The 18025-nt window shown below is 35.7% G+C and overlaps 1 protein-coding gene across 3 annotated transcripts in view; it reads left to right on the top strand.

The window, feature by feature from the left end:
- Positions 1 to 16671: 16671 nt before the first annotated feature.
- Positions 16672 to 18025, top strand: part of Sbp2 (SECIS-binding protein 2) — a 320992-nt gene continuing 319638 nt past the window's right edge. For 2 of the 3 annotated variants that reach the window (XM_090411736.1, XM_090411738.1), the window contains exon 1: positions 16724 to 16857. In XM_090411736.1, the coding sequence (XP_090267862.1) occupies positions 16837 to 16857 (21 nt within the window). In that variant the 5' untranslated portion in view covers positions 16724 to 16836. The other variant, XM_090411737.1, reaches the window with a different exon arrangement.

Raw genomic sequence — 18025 nt, 5'->3', positions numbered from 1 at the left:
AGACTCAATGATTACAACCGTTTCATCTGTCTTTTCTTACACTTCTAGCATCTTATTTCTGGATCTGCAAGTAGTTACACTGATAACACTCAATCGATGTGGTCGTTCCATGCTACACTGGGGCCATTTCCTTTTCTGCTTATTCATTTTAGAACCCTCTTCAATTCCAACTGTTTCTTCTTCATCCTCGGTCATCCCATTCCTTTTCTGTCTACATATGCTCTCATATGTAGACAGGATGCAGATACCAAGCAATTTTATAAGCTAGGTTTTTTTAATCATTTTTTCCCAAGTAAGCAAACAGACAAGTAAGTCAATTTTGTGGCTGCACTTAGTGCAACACTAGGCAGTTCTTTGTGAAGGTGGAGTAAGCTCTGATCACTTTCCTTAGAATTTTCCCCTAATGCAAAGTACATTTCCTTGTGGAGATAAATGATGCTATCCATGAAGGAAATGTTCACTACCCATACCGGTTTTGACCTTTATTGAGGTCTCGTGAGTGGGAGCCAGACCTAAAAAATGCCAAGGGTGAAGTAATACAGAGCTTACCTTAAAACGAGTTGCCTAGTGTTGCACTACGTGTAGCCGCAAACTTGACTTACTTGTCTGTTTGCTTACTTGGGAAAAAGGATTAAAACCAAGTTTAAAAAGTTGCTTGGTATCTTTAACATAATATATACCCAAGGTAAAAAAACTTTCTACATCTTACTCTCATTATGAGATTTTTATTTAATGAGGTCAAAGCACCTTATGACAACTTGTTTAGGTAAAATATTCATAAGCTCTGTATTACTTCACCCTTGATATATTTTTTAGGTCTGACTCTCACTGACAAGACCTCAATAAAGGTCCAAACCGAATTGGGTAGTGACCATTACTTTAATGCATAGCATTATACATCTCCGCAAAGATATGTGCTTTCCATTAGGGGAAGATTCTAAAGAAAGTGATCAGAGCTTACTCCATCTTTACAACGAGTTGTCTAGTGGTGCACTACGTGCAGCCGCAAACTTGACTTACTTGTCTGTTTGCTTACTTGGGAAAAAGGATTAAAAAACAGCTTATAAAATTGCTCGGTATCTTTAACATAATACATACACAAGGTAAAAAAACTCTCTCTCTCTCTCTCTCTCTCTCTCTCTCTCTCTCTCTCTCTCTCTCTCTCTCTATATATATATATATATATATATATATATATATATATATATATATATATATATATATACTTGTACTTGTGTATATACAGTATATATATATATATATATTATATGTACTTATATATATTTGTACTTAGAACAAAAATATCATTTTTGTTCAAAGTGTTTACCAGAACTTTCAGATCCCGCCCCACGCGGCTTGTTCCCGAGTTAGTCGATCTCTGGAACAGGCAACCGTTTTTTTTCTCCCAGAAACTAGGGTTTTTTCGTCCGTCAACTCAAGTAAATCGGTTGTAGATTCACCATTATTTCAGACAGTACGATATCTTCTTATGGTTAGATACCAATTGATGTAGCACCGTCGACAGGGTATAGCATAGAGGCAGCCTACGTTCAACGTTACTGACTGGATGAGCGAAGAAAATATGATTTTATATTTCCTTTTGTCTGGGTAGGTGAACTGATGAATGGGGTTGTTATGAGCTTTATGCTCTCCCTTTGTAGACAATGTGGTTAGTTGATTTCAGGTCTTTTGTGATTGTTGTAGACTGTCACATCGTATTCTGAGGCATGTTTTGATCAGTGGATTACAGGCAGCCTACCACACGGCGCGGCTTAATAAGGGCGTCCGTTCAGCCATATTGCGGTAGGCTACGTCGCTACGCTAACAATTCCTGTTAGCGTAGTAAGTGCGGAAAGAAGATTTTACCACCTTAAACTGATTAAAAATTATTTGCGAACAGCAGTGACCCAAGAAAGATTGGTTGGTCTAGCAACTATATCGATATCGATAGAGATAATTTAAATATAAAAGAGCTTATAAACAGTTTTATTGTGCGATATCCCAGTAGAGCAAACATTTAATTAATATTATGTAATCGTTTTGCATTAATGTTACTCTTGCAATAAAAACAAGATATCAATTGAAGATTTTCTTGTACTGTATTTTTGTCTTATAATCCTTTCAGGGGCGATATTTAATTCTTTGCCTCAGGGCGCCATCTAATCTGGCGACGGCCCTGAAGAGCTGGCAGCACTTATTTGGCCTTCTCTTCATCGGTTTCCCCGTTAAAAAAAGTGATAATCATGGGTCAGCTATCTCTGACTGGCAACCAGTAGAGATTGAACTGCCCACTCAGTCTAGTCTCCAAAATCTAGATAAGGTTAAAAGGCTTCGCCTGATCTAGTGTTACTTAGCGTGGAGCGTACGCCCCACAGGGAGGGAAATTAGGAAATATGTTCCATTTCGCCACCTGATCACTGATATACTGAACTATCAACTATTAGCGTTGAGGTGGAGCATCAAAATCTTTGAGGCGTTTAGATGGGACATGACCCAAAAACGTTGGTAAACACTGGCCTCATCCATGTAAGGGAATAAAAGGTGTTAGCTGATTATATATATATATATAGTTTATAGCTTTCGTCGTAACATTATGTGTATCTCGTATTGTGCCCTCAAAGTATTGGGCAGTCCAGTAAAATATTGTCAATACTTTAAGAGTGATAACCGTGGTCATAATCAGTAGAGTCAGTCCCTTTCCATTATATAAATTGTGTTTACATCTACCTTGACCAGTCCTATTGGTGAAGAGGGGAGAAAACTGGGCACTCTCCACCTGGCATCTACTTGTGAAAAAAAAAATCACCAAAATTAAATAATTAAATGAAAATGTATCGATGTAATCATTTGTCTCCCAGCTTTGCCCCTCCCTGGAAAGTTTTGCTTTGCTATCGCTGGAAAATTTTCTGCAGACGCCCATCACCAGTTCTAATGCAGTTTAAGGTTGTACAAATATGACGTGATAGTCCAAATCCAGGTAGTTTAGATGTAGGGTCGAATATAACTAATCTGGGATGTTACAGTGTTGGAGCCATTTATCCTTTCATAGGTGAATATCAGTCGAGTTGAAAGATTTACCTCTTAATTCCTTTGCTGTTCTCCAACTAGGATTTCTTGATTTCAGTCTCCTTGTAGGAGGATTTTGTATATCTCTGTGGATAGGTAGGTTAACAATGTTGGTTAAATTTGTCCATAATATAGCAAGAGCTGCTTTTCTGAATAAATTAGGAGGTGCAGTGTTACTGATGATAGGGTGTCAATAATTTAGTGTCAATCTTATAGTTGCTCTTATTATTCTCACTGTTTGATTAAGTTGGATGTCCACCTTAGAAATATAAACACTGTTGAGCTCTACTGGGGAGCATTACTCCACAGTTGAATAAACCAAGGCCAAAGTGATAGATATAAGTTTTCAGTATTTGCACCCGAAGTTCAGCCAGCCAGCTTTTGCATTATGTTATTACGAGTTTTAATTTTCTGAGCTAATTTAACTGAGTGTTATTTGGAGGTGAGTGTTCTATCTAGGGTACCACCTAAATATTTAGGTGTACTATTAAAGTTCTGTAATGTATCTTTGAAGAAGACAGTAGGTTTGAAATTAGACTGATGGTTATTAAAATGAAAGGTAGACACTTTTTTGATAGGTTTCGGTTTGGATACCACTGTTTGAATTATGAGTCCAGAATTTTCAAATCATTTGTAATTATTTTTTCAGCTATATTAAACTTAGTGATTTTTGTGATTATTGCAAAGTCGTCTGCATAAACAAATTTCCTTGAACTGATTTAAAGGAGATATAAATATATAAATTGAAAAAGAATGATCATATACAGAGCCTTGAGGATGTCCATCAATAAGCTCGCGTGGTCGACTTTCAGAATTACCTGCAAATACTTGTATCCATCTGTTATTTAGCATATTGTTGAATAACTTGGCAAATCTTCTACATGGATTCATCTTCAGAAATTTAAATCGAAGGCCCTTTCTCCATACTATGGGACATACCGATGTTAAGTCAATGAACCCAGCAATAGATTTCAGATGTCACTTCAAAACTATTCTCTATCATTGATGTAAGAGCCACTACTTGATCACGACATCCTCTTCCTGATCTGAAGCCTGCTTGCTCAGGGACTATTAGGTTGTTTCTGACAGGAGATATTCTGTTGTAATATAAGATATAAGGCTTTGATCAGGTCACATTCGGATTACTGTGCACAGATTTGGTCGCCTGGTTTTCAAAAAGATGTATTAGAAAAGTTCCAGAGATTGACTAAGGTGGTTTCTGGTCTCTAGATATTGAGTATGAGCACAGATTGAGAAAATACAAATTGAAGAAATTGGTGGATAGAAGGAGAAGGAGGAGGATACGTTTGAGACATATAAACTGTTAGGAGGGTATTACCACATTAGTGCTGGGTATGTTTTGCTTAGAATGGGTGAAGCTGGGGAGATAAACAAGAGGTCATCCCTGAAAGCCGTATACGGAGAGTGTGAGAAAGGGGATAAGTAGCAGCGTTTTTGCATGGAAAGTGGTGAATGCTTGGAATGCGTTGCCCAGGAGTGTGACGAGCGCGGAGACAGTCAACATATTTAGGGTACGGTATAAAAAACTGTGTGTGTGTGTGTGTGTGTGTAACAGTGGGACATCCCATGAGTCTTTGACTGCATAGAGGGTTTATAATAATAATAATAATAATAATAATGATAATGATAATGCCTTTGATTCCCTTACAGGAAGTGGAAGAGGCCATTTTAGCCTTGGAGACTAATGGGAAAGTTCAATCTCCACTGGAGGCCAATTAGACATAACTGGCCCAAGAAGACAACTAACACTATCCGTCATCCAGTGAAGAGAGGTGGCTGGCAAGTGCCGCCATCTCGTGGTCCCTAATCCTAACACTATACAGGTGACCCTTGAACATCGCAGGGGTCAGGGGCACCGACCTCCGCGTTGTTCGAAAATCCGCGTATAACTTTTGACTCCCCCAAAAGTTAACTACTAATATGGGTACGGTATGAGCTGGCCTAAACCTGCTAACCTACTGTTGACCGGAAGCCTTACGATAACACAAACAGTTGATTTATATATATATATATAAAAAAATCAGCTAACACCTTTTTATTCCCGTATATATATAGGGAGCAGGCGAGGTCGTTTTTAGCCGTATCTAACTTTTGGAGACCGAGTGGGCAGTTCAATCTCCACTGGTACCCAATCAGAGATTGCTGGCTCAAGGCTATCACTAATTAAACGGCCCGCAGTGAGGAGTGACGGCTCAACAAGTGCCGCCATCTCGTGGTCCCTAACCTTAACGCTCGTATTTAATGTCTGAAATAATGTGGATTCTACGGTCGATTTTCTTGAGTTTACGGGACGAAAAACCCGAGTTTCCGGGAGAAAAAACTCACTTGCCTGTGCAAGAGATCGACTAACTCGGGAACCGGTCAAAAAAAGGATTAGAAAAATTTCATCTAGTCGAATTCCTCTAGTCTGATAACTTTGAAATCAAAAAAGGAGTAAGACAAGGATGTGTCTTATCACCTTTACTGTACAATATATATAGTGAGCAATTTTTTTTAAATATTTCAGAATTGAAGGATGTAAATGTCGGAGGTAGGAACTCCAACAACTTCAGGTATGCAGATGACACAGTCCTCTGCATACCTTATAGCTGAATCTGAAGATGATCTTCAAAACTTAATCACAAAAATTTACAACAGAAACTTAGACATGGGATTAATTATTAATCTAAAGAAAAAGTACATGATTATATCAAAAGAACCAATAAATAAGAAATTAAACATAACTCTTAATAAAAAGAAAATTGAACAGGTTCAGTCTTTTATATATATATATGGGCCAAATGTTTACAGGTAGAGGAAGTTCCCTTAAAGAAATAAAAAGAAGAACAGAGATAGCAAGAAAAGCCTTTATTGATATCAAAACTGTTCTAACATCAAGAGATATTAATATCGACTCAAGAAAAATATTATTAAAATGCTATATCTGGTCAACCCTTCTCTACAACAGTGAAACGTGGACTCTCAATAAAGCAGAGAAAAAATGAGAAGCTTTCGAAATGTTTACCATCAGAAGAATGTTGAAATTACCATGGACAGAGAAAATGAAAAATGACATTTTAAAGAAAGCAAAAATGAAAAGAACATTAATGAACACATTAAAGAACGAAAATAAAAATTTTCGTTCTTTATTTAATAATAAATATTTATTATTAAATATTTTGGACATCTAACTAGACAAGAAGGCATCCAGAAATTAATATTAGAATGGAAACTGGATGGAAAAAGAGGGAGAGGTAGACCCAAGGAGAATATGGTTTGAAGACATCAAGGACTGAACTTGCTTGAACTACCATAAATGTTCCAGAGCAGCAAAAGAAAGAAAAAAGTTCCCTGACACGGTTCCAACTCCTTCTAAGGGATGACACTTGAAGAAGAAGAATGACAAAAACACTGTGCACACAGGGTATGGTTTCAACTCTCAACGAAGTATCATATCGCTTGATGAATTATATCGAACAGATAATTAATCATTTCTGAAATTTACTTAGGATGAGAATCTCTGACACTTTCTGGATAGAGAGACAATCATTCCGTTCGTACAGTGTAACAGGGACTCCTACCAGTGGTGTAACTAGAGCTTTTACAGCCTGGAGCGGTCCCTGAGTTTGCCACCCGTCTCAATACACACCAAAAAATACTGCAAAAAGTCAAAACAACATATAAGGAAATAAATTAAAACAATATGTTTATGTTTAAGTAAAACTTTAATTTCTACATTCTAAATTGTTATTTTTCTTGCTTTTCTGTTAGCAAAATCGTCCATGACATTGGCGAAATTTATTTCGTAGTAATGTAGGTAATCCTTAATCAATTTTATTTAGAAAAGCTCTCACAACTAGCAACACTTATAGCAATTGTGAGGAAAATTCGCAATAGTATTACAATATTTGGAAATGAGTTCTCGAAACTTTATTTTAGAATTAACTGCAAAAGTTCAGAAACGTTCAAAATGCTGCCGGGGCAGACCGTTTCCTAAATACGGTCTGCCCCGGCGTTTTGTTTGAAAAGACGTTCATGTTTCGATACCATATTGTTCGAAAGACCACCAAGGTTGAAGGTACTCGTTGCAGTATTGACTATTAGTACTGCATTGAGTACGTGAAACCGAAAAAGCGTGTCTATCTTAGATTACTCATAAGGAATCTGGTAAACACTCATAAGCAATGGATGCTAAAGTTTCTATTCTGTTATTGAAATAGACTACAAATATTGTTGATTGGAAAGTATGCGGATAACAAGTGAAACTTCTTTAAGGTTCTGCTGATATCTTAGGAAATGTCTCAAATATATGCGATCGATACACCAGGAGCATTGTTTGGGTATAAGCATCCCCTTTGCAAGCACTATTTTCTCATCCCTTTTAAATTCAAGAAAATATGTAAAAAAACGAAAAACGGTGTTTTTATAGTTTAGATCCAAGTTTCCTGATTTTACATTCCCCTCATCTTCCTCCACCCAGGCGCTGCCACAGCTGCTTAGTGTTTCGACGGTCCCTCGATACCCAGCTTTATACTGTAGTGTTATTGGTGTCAAGTTGTAGGAGTGTATTTTTCTTGGAATGTGAAGGGTGGTAGATATTGAATTTCATTAATGCTTTAAGTGTGAGAGACTCCTGTTGTAAAGATGAAGACGCAGAACAAAGTTCACATACTTTGTTAATTAAGAAGTTGACAAATCCAATTGTCTGGGATGCATGTATCACTAAACCAGACTGGCTGTAGGTATGTTGGTATTTCGACGTGTAGTCAAGTAATTCATTGCTAAAAGTGGTATTTCAGGCCAAATTCAGTTCCGTGAATGGAATTGGAAAGTGGATCACCTCTTCACCTCCATATCTGGGGGTGAAGCTCCATAGATTATCCTGCTTGTCTTGCAGGATAACCTACAGAATAAACATTTCCATACTAACAGCAGCATTGTCATCAGGTGTGATGGAGTTGCCTTTGGGAAGGCATTTTACACTAAAACGCCACAGAATCCTAAGACGACAATGTGATATGGCACGCTATGCTGCCATTACATAAGCATGGCCCTGGGGAGGTAGGAGTGTATCATACCTAAAGATAAATCGAAGCGGCTGTCCACCGGGTAAGGTGCCACTGCACAAGCGTCTGCAATATATCAGGAATTGCCTCAGTTTTGGGGATTGATGGTAGCTTGCACCGTCCACCTTCTAGAAAGCAGCAACTTCTAATACCTCACCTACTGGATCTAAATGTCATCTATAGCATCATATTACAAGAGATGAGTACACAGTATCAATGAGCCACTGAATACATACCTGTGTTTGTGTATGTGCAGTAAACACAAACATACATATACATTGGTCTTATAATCCCAACCACTTAGATAGAAAAGTTCCTCGGTCGGAAATGTGAAGTAAACCAAAATTTGCTGTTTATTCCAATGTTATGTGTAAGTAACGATTATGATCCATGGGAGAATTCAGGTTGCTGAAATTGTAGTCACAGGCAAAAATAAAATATAAATAAATAAATAAAAATTAAACAATTAAATTTTCTCATGAAAGTCTAAAAATTTTCTATTTGCTTCTGAAGATAGACACATTCATACTGTGCACTATTTGAAAGCTCAGAATATTTCGCAACTTATGGAGTATTATCCAACTATCTGCAAATGAAAAGTTGGCTAATATTACCTTGTTTAGCTACAACCCATATTTCATCTATGTGGAAGTGTTACCCCAGGAATTCTCAACTTAACTGTGGTCTCAGCGCATTCAAAACCAGCTCCAAACTGTATTATTTTTTTTTGTCATCTACCTAGGAGCAGTTTCCACCTCTCTCTCTCTCTCTCTCTCTCTCTCTCTCTCTCTCTCTAACTCCTCATCTATCTTCCTGACGAATGTCTATGAACTGTCCTGTTCCTATCGACTGTTATTTTGGACAGACTTGCCATTCTGCTAAGATTAAAATAAAAGAATACCAGAAATGTATTAAAATTCTAGAATCAGAGGACACTGTTGGGCTGTCTTACCATTGACACTAGACAAATAGTTCTTTGAAACTAAACGAAGTATCTTCATTCCAGTAGATTTAAATTTCATCGTGTGTTCCTTGAAACTTCACGACTCAGCTGCTGTGTTTACATGTTGATCGCAAAGTTCTGGGAAAGTGTTTATAAGTTTTTATTTATTATTTTTTCATATTCCAGTTACTTTTATTTATTTTTCTGAACCTTCGCTGATGTGCACAAACATAAAATGAATATTACTCTTATTATATGGGTAATTCCACGGAGTCAGAAGACTTACCACAGTAGAACAAACTGTATACATAATATCACTCATACCTCTTCTTGAGCTCATTTGGAAGCAGTCACAACTGAATCAGACAACGCATTCCTTTCATTCACCACTCTCCAAGTGAAAAATATAGTCCTCGCACCCTTGTTAACCACACTCTTAGTTAATTTCTGGGGATGATCCCTTGTTCTTCCACCACTATCACATTGCTGAAATAATTCCTCTGCATCAATCTTATAAAAGTCTTTTATTAAATGTTTCCATCATATCCTCACTTCCTCTCTTCTCCGCCTTTCAAAAAACCTCTTTAATCCACTAACTCTCAATCTATCAATGTAGAGAGCATTCATAACACTAATCATCAATTTGGTCACTTGTCTCTGAATCTGTTCTACCACTTCCTCATCACCAAGGGGTCCAGGCTATCAGACCCGAGCACAGTAATCCAGATGTGGACGTATCAACGCCTTATAAAGATGAATAATTTCTTTATCTCTGTATGTTAGTGTGTTCTTAAATAACCAAGTAATCCTATGCGTTATCATAGACACTTTAGCAATATGCCTTCTGAACTTCAACTCTCAATCCACTAACATCCCCAACTCCCTAGCTTGATCAATCGCTTGAAGAATTGTTCCATCAATGTCGTACTCAGCATGTAATCGTTTAATCCACAATGCATAACTTTACACTTTTCCACATTGAACTGACATCCATTATCTTTTACCCATATTGCAAGTTTATTTAAATTATCCTGCAAGCTCTCTACATCAGCTTGGTTAATTATTGCACTACTCAACTTGCATCATCAGCAAACAACTGAATATCTCCATTCAAGTGGTGGCGAACCTTTTTATGTGCGCTTGCCAAAAATTTACCAATAGAGTTTATAACTTTATGAAAACTATTTATAAAATATTATAAATAAATATATATTATAAATTTATCAATAATATTTTATTTTATTTATAATATTGATTTATACAGTATTATAAATTTATAATATTATTCAGTGTAAAAATGATTATTATATTATTAAATTGATTTTAATGATGTTGGATTGGGAAAAAAAAACGGTAATAAGAAATATATTTATGCATTGTAATTCACCATGGAAGTTAGCTGAGCGGGGGAAGTAGCAGAAGGATGTGAACTTGTTGACGAAATGCTTACCATATTTATACATTCATTCGAAAATAACTCGCCCTCGCGTACCCCTGATTTTACTTTACGAAAAAAGACATTAACAAGTTTTGGAAATACCTTGCACACGACAACCGTTTAAACATGTTTTCTTGTCAAGACAATAGTAACTCGCTCCCCGCGGTTAACAACACATCCTCCCCAACAGTCATTATACTGCAGATGCAAGATAAAGAAATAGTTTTTATTGTATCTCTGAATAAGGTATACAATATGAACCTTTTGCAGTCTGTGTAATATATTTCTCAACAAATAGTGCAATTACAGACATCTGGAATAACATTGGCACTAATTAATGAATCACATGTCCCCTCTCACAGAAATTATGCTGTATAGACTCAAGCGAAACCATATGTTGCACCGAAACACAGTATCTAACTAAAAACTATTGTCCAATTTTTCAATTACATGAAATAAATGTTTGTTTGTTTTATTGCATTTCAAATTCTCGATGTGATTATGACAGATCACAAAGGCTAACTTCAAATAAATTTCTACAACAAATTGAAATATGTCATATAATGCATGTGTGAATTCCCCTGCCAGCTCAAACGCAAACAAGCAGCAATAAAATTCAACCAAAGGTTGAAACTTTGTGTCAGTTGAGCCTGCTGACAATAAGAAGTTCCGTCAGAATGATAATGGACATCCTGTCGTTATTGTGTTAAAACTAAGAAATATATAGTGGATGTTATTATGACCGTTTTAGATGTTATGCAATTCGGTAGAAGAGAATTAGCATTTCAATTCAACAGTTGTCAGTTGCCTTTGGGTCGTGCGATCTTTTGTTAATACCGTACCAATCATATGCACGTCATCATAGCTGCTCTCTGGTGTAAAACAAAATTTAACTTGAATATATTGTAACAATTAAAAAACATTTGAATAATTTATAAGCTCATACAAGGATATCACCTGCAAATCGTTGATGTTCCAGCAAAGTTCTCAGACGTGCCACCTCTGGCATGCGTGCCAGAGGTTCGCCATCTATGTCATGCATCATTTATGAACAAATTAAACAATAATATTCCAAGCACAGATCCTTGAGCCACACCACTGGTCACCTGCTTCACCCAGGACTCTGCTACATTGTGGTAGCTGTCCAGGACCCATTCTGTCCAGGAGCAAATGGGGGATATCCTGTCAAAAGGCTTAGCAAAATCCAGCAGTATCACTGTTTAGCCATCCTAAATGGATATAATAAGAAAGCAACTCAAAAAATCATCAGTCACTTCTCCACACACCAAACCAGACAGGAAGAAGTCTACATGATTCCCATTCCTTACGTCAAAGGCATCTCCGAACGTCTTTCTAAAATTATGAAGAAATACAATTTTGCCACTTCTTACAAACTTACCAACCAAATTTACAACTTGTTACCTTCTCCTAAGGACAAACTCTCACCTTTGATGTTGCCTGGAATTTATGAAATTCCATGCTCATGCAAATTGTCTTACTTTGGACAGACAGCTAGGTCTGTTCAGAAACGCATCTCGGAACATCAAGACCACATTCGTCTTTTTAAATTGCAAAAATCTGGCCTCTCTCAACACGGAATTGAAAATCCAAACTATAGGATCCATTGGGAAAAGTCTAAACTTTTACATAGATCTTTATATATACATGAACGTTTATACAAAGAAAGTTGTGAAGCCCTACTACACAGATCAAACTTAAACCGCAACGACGTTCTTACTGTTCCTAAAGTATGGAAAATTATCATACAAAAAATTGTGTTAAATGATTTTTTTTTTTTTTTTTTTGTAACATGTTACGCACATTTAATGAGATTCTATTGTAATCATGCGCTCTAACTGTATAATATTCCTATTATTGTTTTAAACTACTGTACTGATGATGTCCTAAGATACTTAGGATGAAATATTTACAATTAAATAATTTTCACTGTGGTTAATACGTGTGTTTCTTTTAATTTGATCGCACCACAGGTTTCGTTATTTAAAACAAAAAAAAAACATTATTCCTTGTATCCCGTGGCCTATAGAAGCAACAAACTGTTCAATCCATATCTATCCATAATTCATATAGGCAATCCATTTGTATTATCCTTTATCTAAGAACGAGTAACCATGTGAAAAACAAGTAACAGGTGATGCAGAAGAATCTTCAACAAATGACAAGGCATCAAGCTTGATGTCAGTTACATCCTGTGTAGTATTACATAATGCAGATGCCATAGAACAAAGAACTAAATATCGTGCAATATCACTAGAACCTAGTGCTCTAAGAAAATATTGAGTGTTGAACAATCCAACATTAGTAGAAAAGGATAAGGGACTGGTAACTAGAGCTAGCATAAGACCACATGTGCCCTCATGGGATATCGAACTTATGTCTACTACTGTAGATTTCACCCTCTTAAATTTCGGATTACTACACAGTAGTGAAACATCAGGTATCTCTGTATTCTGTATAACAAGGATCAAAATACTGAGATATAGCATTGCGCTCACTTGATTGAGGAACATCAGTTTGAGGTTGAGTTGAGGCTGATAACATCCACTTAAATTCACTACCATTCGACTTTACTTCCCTACTAATATTTTCAAATAATGATGAAACTGGATCTCTGATATCTGACAGTTGGGTCTCGACATAACTAATTTAACTTACCAAGATATCTTTTACAAGTCCGTTCTTTTTCTTCCTTACCTGCGGCAATATTGCTCTACCTGAGTGTCGTTCAACACAGTTGCTAAATACTGATGAAAGCGCTAAGACACTTGATTATACCCCGTCGCAGTAGATCAGAAACATCCCACTGTCATTATAATAAATATATTTTTTACAACACGCGTACGTTTTGTAACAAATATGAACAGAATTAATTCTTTAAAAATATGCGTAAAACAAACACGTTTTTATAACAAATATAAAATAAATATATTAAAACAAAACAATTCAAATGAAAAGTCCCAACTGCGACCGAGATATGAGCTAGAAGCGCATGCTAAGGTTACTGATATGTTGTGAGTCATGTTTTGAGTGTACACTGGTTTCTATAAATTAAGGAACAAACAGAAAAATCACAATAACTCAAAAACTGTGGGATGAATTTTTACGCAATTCGGTAAAATTAGTATGATATGAGATGTAAAAGACACACCTACAGAAATTGTCCAAATGTCAAAATGAGATCACTGTTGGATCCTACTTCTTAATCTGTACCTTGGATCCGACATGTAATTTACTACGATGTTCTTAACCTAAAAATAGTTGCTAGTTGGTTTCTAATTCAAATATAGAGAAAATTTATATTTAAAGACTGCGCCACTCTATATCTGAATTAGTTCAAGAATTGAAGAAAAATCAACCCTCAACTATTTCTCCTTAATATATATACTGACCGAGTATATTTGACTTACTTAATTTACCCGCTTTGGTTCGAATATTTTATGAATGGTGCAGTAAAAGAGATTCAGGCAAAATACAACTTTTGATTAACAAAAACAAACATTTAATATAAGCTATATAACACATACATAAATTCTACTTCTAATTTAAACAATAAAAATAAGTCAAACATTAAGCCAAGTCAATCACATTAGTTCAACCTTCCAAGCCTTCACATACACTTTCTCAGCTTCTGAGTTACAAAGTTCCTACACATATATAAATATAATAGAACTTCCTATCTAATCAGTTTTCACACACTTCTCAGTCATGCTATAAGTTCAGAATATCGCAGGCACTAATAGTTGAAAATATCTCTCTAACAATTCTTAACTTCAACTCTCAATCACGAAGAGTTTCCACAGTTAAAGTTAGGTTAAGCGTAGCGTAATTAACACTCAATTCTTAAAGCATTGAAATAATACACTATGATAGTCCTTACCGGAAATAGTTCCTAGTACATCAAATACGTTGTGAGCAAACTTTTAAATTATTTTAATTTCACTAAGAACACATCTACAAGACGTATCCACAGTTATAATTAAAATACTATCAATCGCGCTTCAGAAATCCAGACATCGACTGCAGGGTATTTCAACTATCCTTGTTACCACTCATAAACTAATTAAAACACTGTGCGGTTCTCCTTAGGGCAAATCGGAAATAAGCCGCAATTCTAGACCAACTGGGTTTATTCAGAATTCTTCCTTGAACGTCCAGCTTTTTATATTATCTGATTACAGCATCAATTTCCCTTTTATTATTACTGCTGGCTTCACTTTCAGCTAACTATAAAATTCGCTTCATCCTTGCTCACTTATAAAAATTATCCTCTTAGCTCCTGCCCTTAAGAACCTTTCATTTACTTCTACTTCTCTAGTTTATGCCCTTGCTTCCTTTCACTTCCAAGTTTCCGTCCCAACTCTCTTACCTTCTATATATTTTCTCTTCTTTATTTATCACACGCTCTGTTCCACTCACGCTCGTTTATTTCACGCGTTTCCATGACAACAAATAAACGTAAACATTTTCGCTAACGTTACATAAGGTTATACCACTACATTCAGTTATTACATAACGTTAAACTTTCACAAACAAGAATAAATAGAATATTTGCATTTCAATAAATGCGTAGTTAAATTACAAATACAAGTTCTTATAATATTGACATAACAATAAATAAAATAGCTTAATAATATTTAATACAGAATCTTATTACTATTAATACATATCTTTGATTAAACAATTAAATATTAGATATAATTAAGGTAATTACATGATATCAAATTATAATTTAAGTTATTTACATTAAATAATATTTACAGATGTAGCCTTTGTGATGGAAGATCATGTTGGATTCTGAAGCAAATAATAATTACTCTAATATCTACATAATCAGAATCCAACATCACCAAAGTGCTCCAGTGAGGAATGTGGTCATCCCTCAAAGCAATAAAGCTCTCACAACTATGTTTCATATTTTCATAATAGTGTCAGGGAGCTCAGTTGGTAATAACAACCGTTACTCTTGCATAGTTCGGTGCTATGCAAGAGTAACGGTTAGCATATGCAAGAGTAACCTTTCATATGCTAACCACTCGGCCGAGTGGTTAGCATATCCGCTCTCCAACCAAAGGGCTGTGGGTTCGAATCCCACCATGGGCATGGATGTTTGTGATTGTCTGTGAAAATACTAATGGTGGTAGGCAGTAGATAGCGCTGATGTAGATGGTGACGGAGACGGAGAGATGTAGAGTAGGTGCCCTCCCTCGATGAGTCTTAGGACTCCCTGGAGGTGTCGTATAATAATAATAATAGCTCTCCCAAATCTCAATAGGATTAATCAGGAGATCCAGCTGACTTATCCATACGTACGATAGTCTCTTCTTGAAAATATTGGTCCACCACCTTCGCTCACTAATGATGAGTATTATCATCTTGTAGGATAGATGTCTCTCCTATCGCATCAGCATACAGACGACCAAAAGGGTACAGAACCTTCGCTGATGTGCACAAACATAAAATGAATATTATATAAATCAAGTGGATATTAGATCCAGCATTATTTCAAAGCCAAATTTAGAAACTATGAGAGTTTCATAAGGTAAGTTGACCAGAGAGCTTACTGGAACACTCCCCGGCATTCACGAGTTGCCTTAGTATGGATCACTTAGAAGACATAGGCGCCGCCCAAGCTTCTATATATTCGCCTTTTATTGGTCCATTTTGATAAGGTTTCACTGACCTGATAGCTGTATCAAACTGGTTGGTTCTTCTCAGAGATCAGGTAGAAACCTTAAGAGAGCAAAATCACTCGTTCAGTAATAAGGTACTTGAAATGTCAGAGAGAAGTATTTTTTGTACGCGAACTCTCGGTCGGTGCATAAAAGAAATTACGTAAAAGTAATATGATTTATAAAATTTTACATCGCCGAATTGAAGCCTTTTGGTTCTTTATTTTAGTAATAAAATGAATATATTCTTTACAACACGCATACGTTTTGTAACAATATTAAATGAATTTTTTCTTTAAAAATATGCGTAAAACGAATACATTTTTATAACAAATATCAAATAAATGTATTATAACAAAACAACACAAATGTAAAAAATAATATCGAATAAAAAATAATCGAAATAATAGGCATTTTGTTTAATAAAAGAGGGAAACTTTTCTTCACTAATCACCATCACGATGATATTTTCGCTGTCCCTTTAATCTTGTTTGTATGTTTATTTCGGCAGCTCGTATGGGTTGATTTGTGAGCATGTATTTAACTGTATTGCGTAATGCGAATGAAACAATTTGTTTTTGTGTGTTTGTTATTATTTTTTTTTTAAATTAGTGAGAACGATTGTCTGCGTTCATGAATCAAACATTAGCAAGGGTAAGTCGTAAAATTTACACTGCTCAAGTTAGTGAGTATGAAGAAATATACTGACATTTCTACTTTTTTATAGTTTGTTGACTTTCTAGTGTATGGTCATTAATTTATAAGACGTTGAGAATAAACAAGTTAATGAAACACCATACCCATGGCCTGCCAACTAGTTAGACTAATGTGCAATATTGATCTCATTAATAATAAAATATGTTGATGCACATCACAAATCAAACCAGTAATTAGAAATATCCCAGATAATAATAATAATAATAATAATAATAATAGGGGGAAAAAGTGTTATACTAGTTTTATGTGGCCGTAACGTGTAAAATTAATTTTTAAATGGGTGACTTTTGTATTGGACAGAGGTGATGCTTATGTAGTGATTTATGTGGATTTTGCTAAAGCATTTGATAGAGTACCAGATGATAAACTACAGCTGAAATTAAATAGGATGAGGATGAATAGTCAGTTGCAATAACCATTCACTACGGTGATGGTTTACTTATAGAAGTCTCAAAAAAGAAGTCTAAATTAATTAGTAAACACCTCAAATAATAAGTTGGGGGGGGGATGGTGGTTTTGTGTGGCCATAACTTGATAAAATTTATAATAGAGTGATTTGTGTATTGGACAGAGGAGATGCTTTAGCAGTGATTTATCTGGATTTTGCTGAAGCATTTGATAGAGTATCAGATGATAAACTACAGTTGAAATTGAACAGGATGAGGATGGATAGTCTGTTGGAAGCTTGGTTATGGTGACATAACCTAGCTACTTATAGAAATTAATGAATGAGTTGTGTATGAGATTCAGTGTCCTGAAAAAGGAAGGCAACAGGGGGGAGGGTGTACTGCAGAGTTCTTTTCTAGGACTATTGTTGTGTAATCTCTATATATCAATGATATAGTCAAGGTTTGAGTTGAGATACTCAGTTGTTTGCTGATGATGCTAAATTACTGAGAGCAATGTCAGGAAGTTTGGATGTCATATTGTTGCAAGAGTATTTGAATAGGTTGGTGCTTTGGGCTGAAGAATGGGGGAGAAGTGACTTCATGTTGCAAAGTGCACAATTATGCACTTTGGCCAGAGAAAATGGAATGCAATTTTTCATATTGAAGGAACTTTGATTTAGGTGCTAGAAGAGATGAGAGATTTTTGGTGGATAGGG

The sequence above is a fragment of the Typopeltis vanoorti genome, chromosome 22 (assembly GCF_054136105.1).
Source record: "Typopeltis vanoorti isolate ZY-2024b chromosome 22, IOZ_Tvanoo_1.0, whole genome shotgun sequence".
In the NCBI taxonomy this organism is placed as follows: Eukaryota; Metazoa; Arthropoda; class Arachnida; order Uropygi; family Thelyphonidae; genus Typopeltis; species Typopeltis vanoorti.
This window is presented reverse-complemented; position numbering and strand designations above follow the sequence as displayed.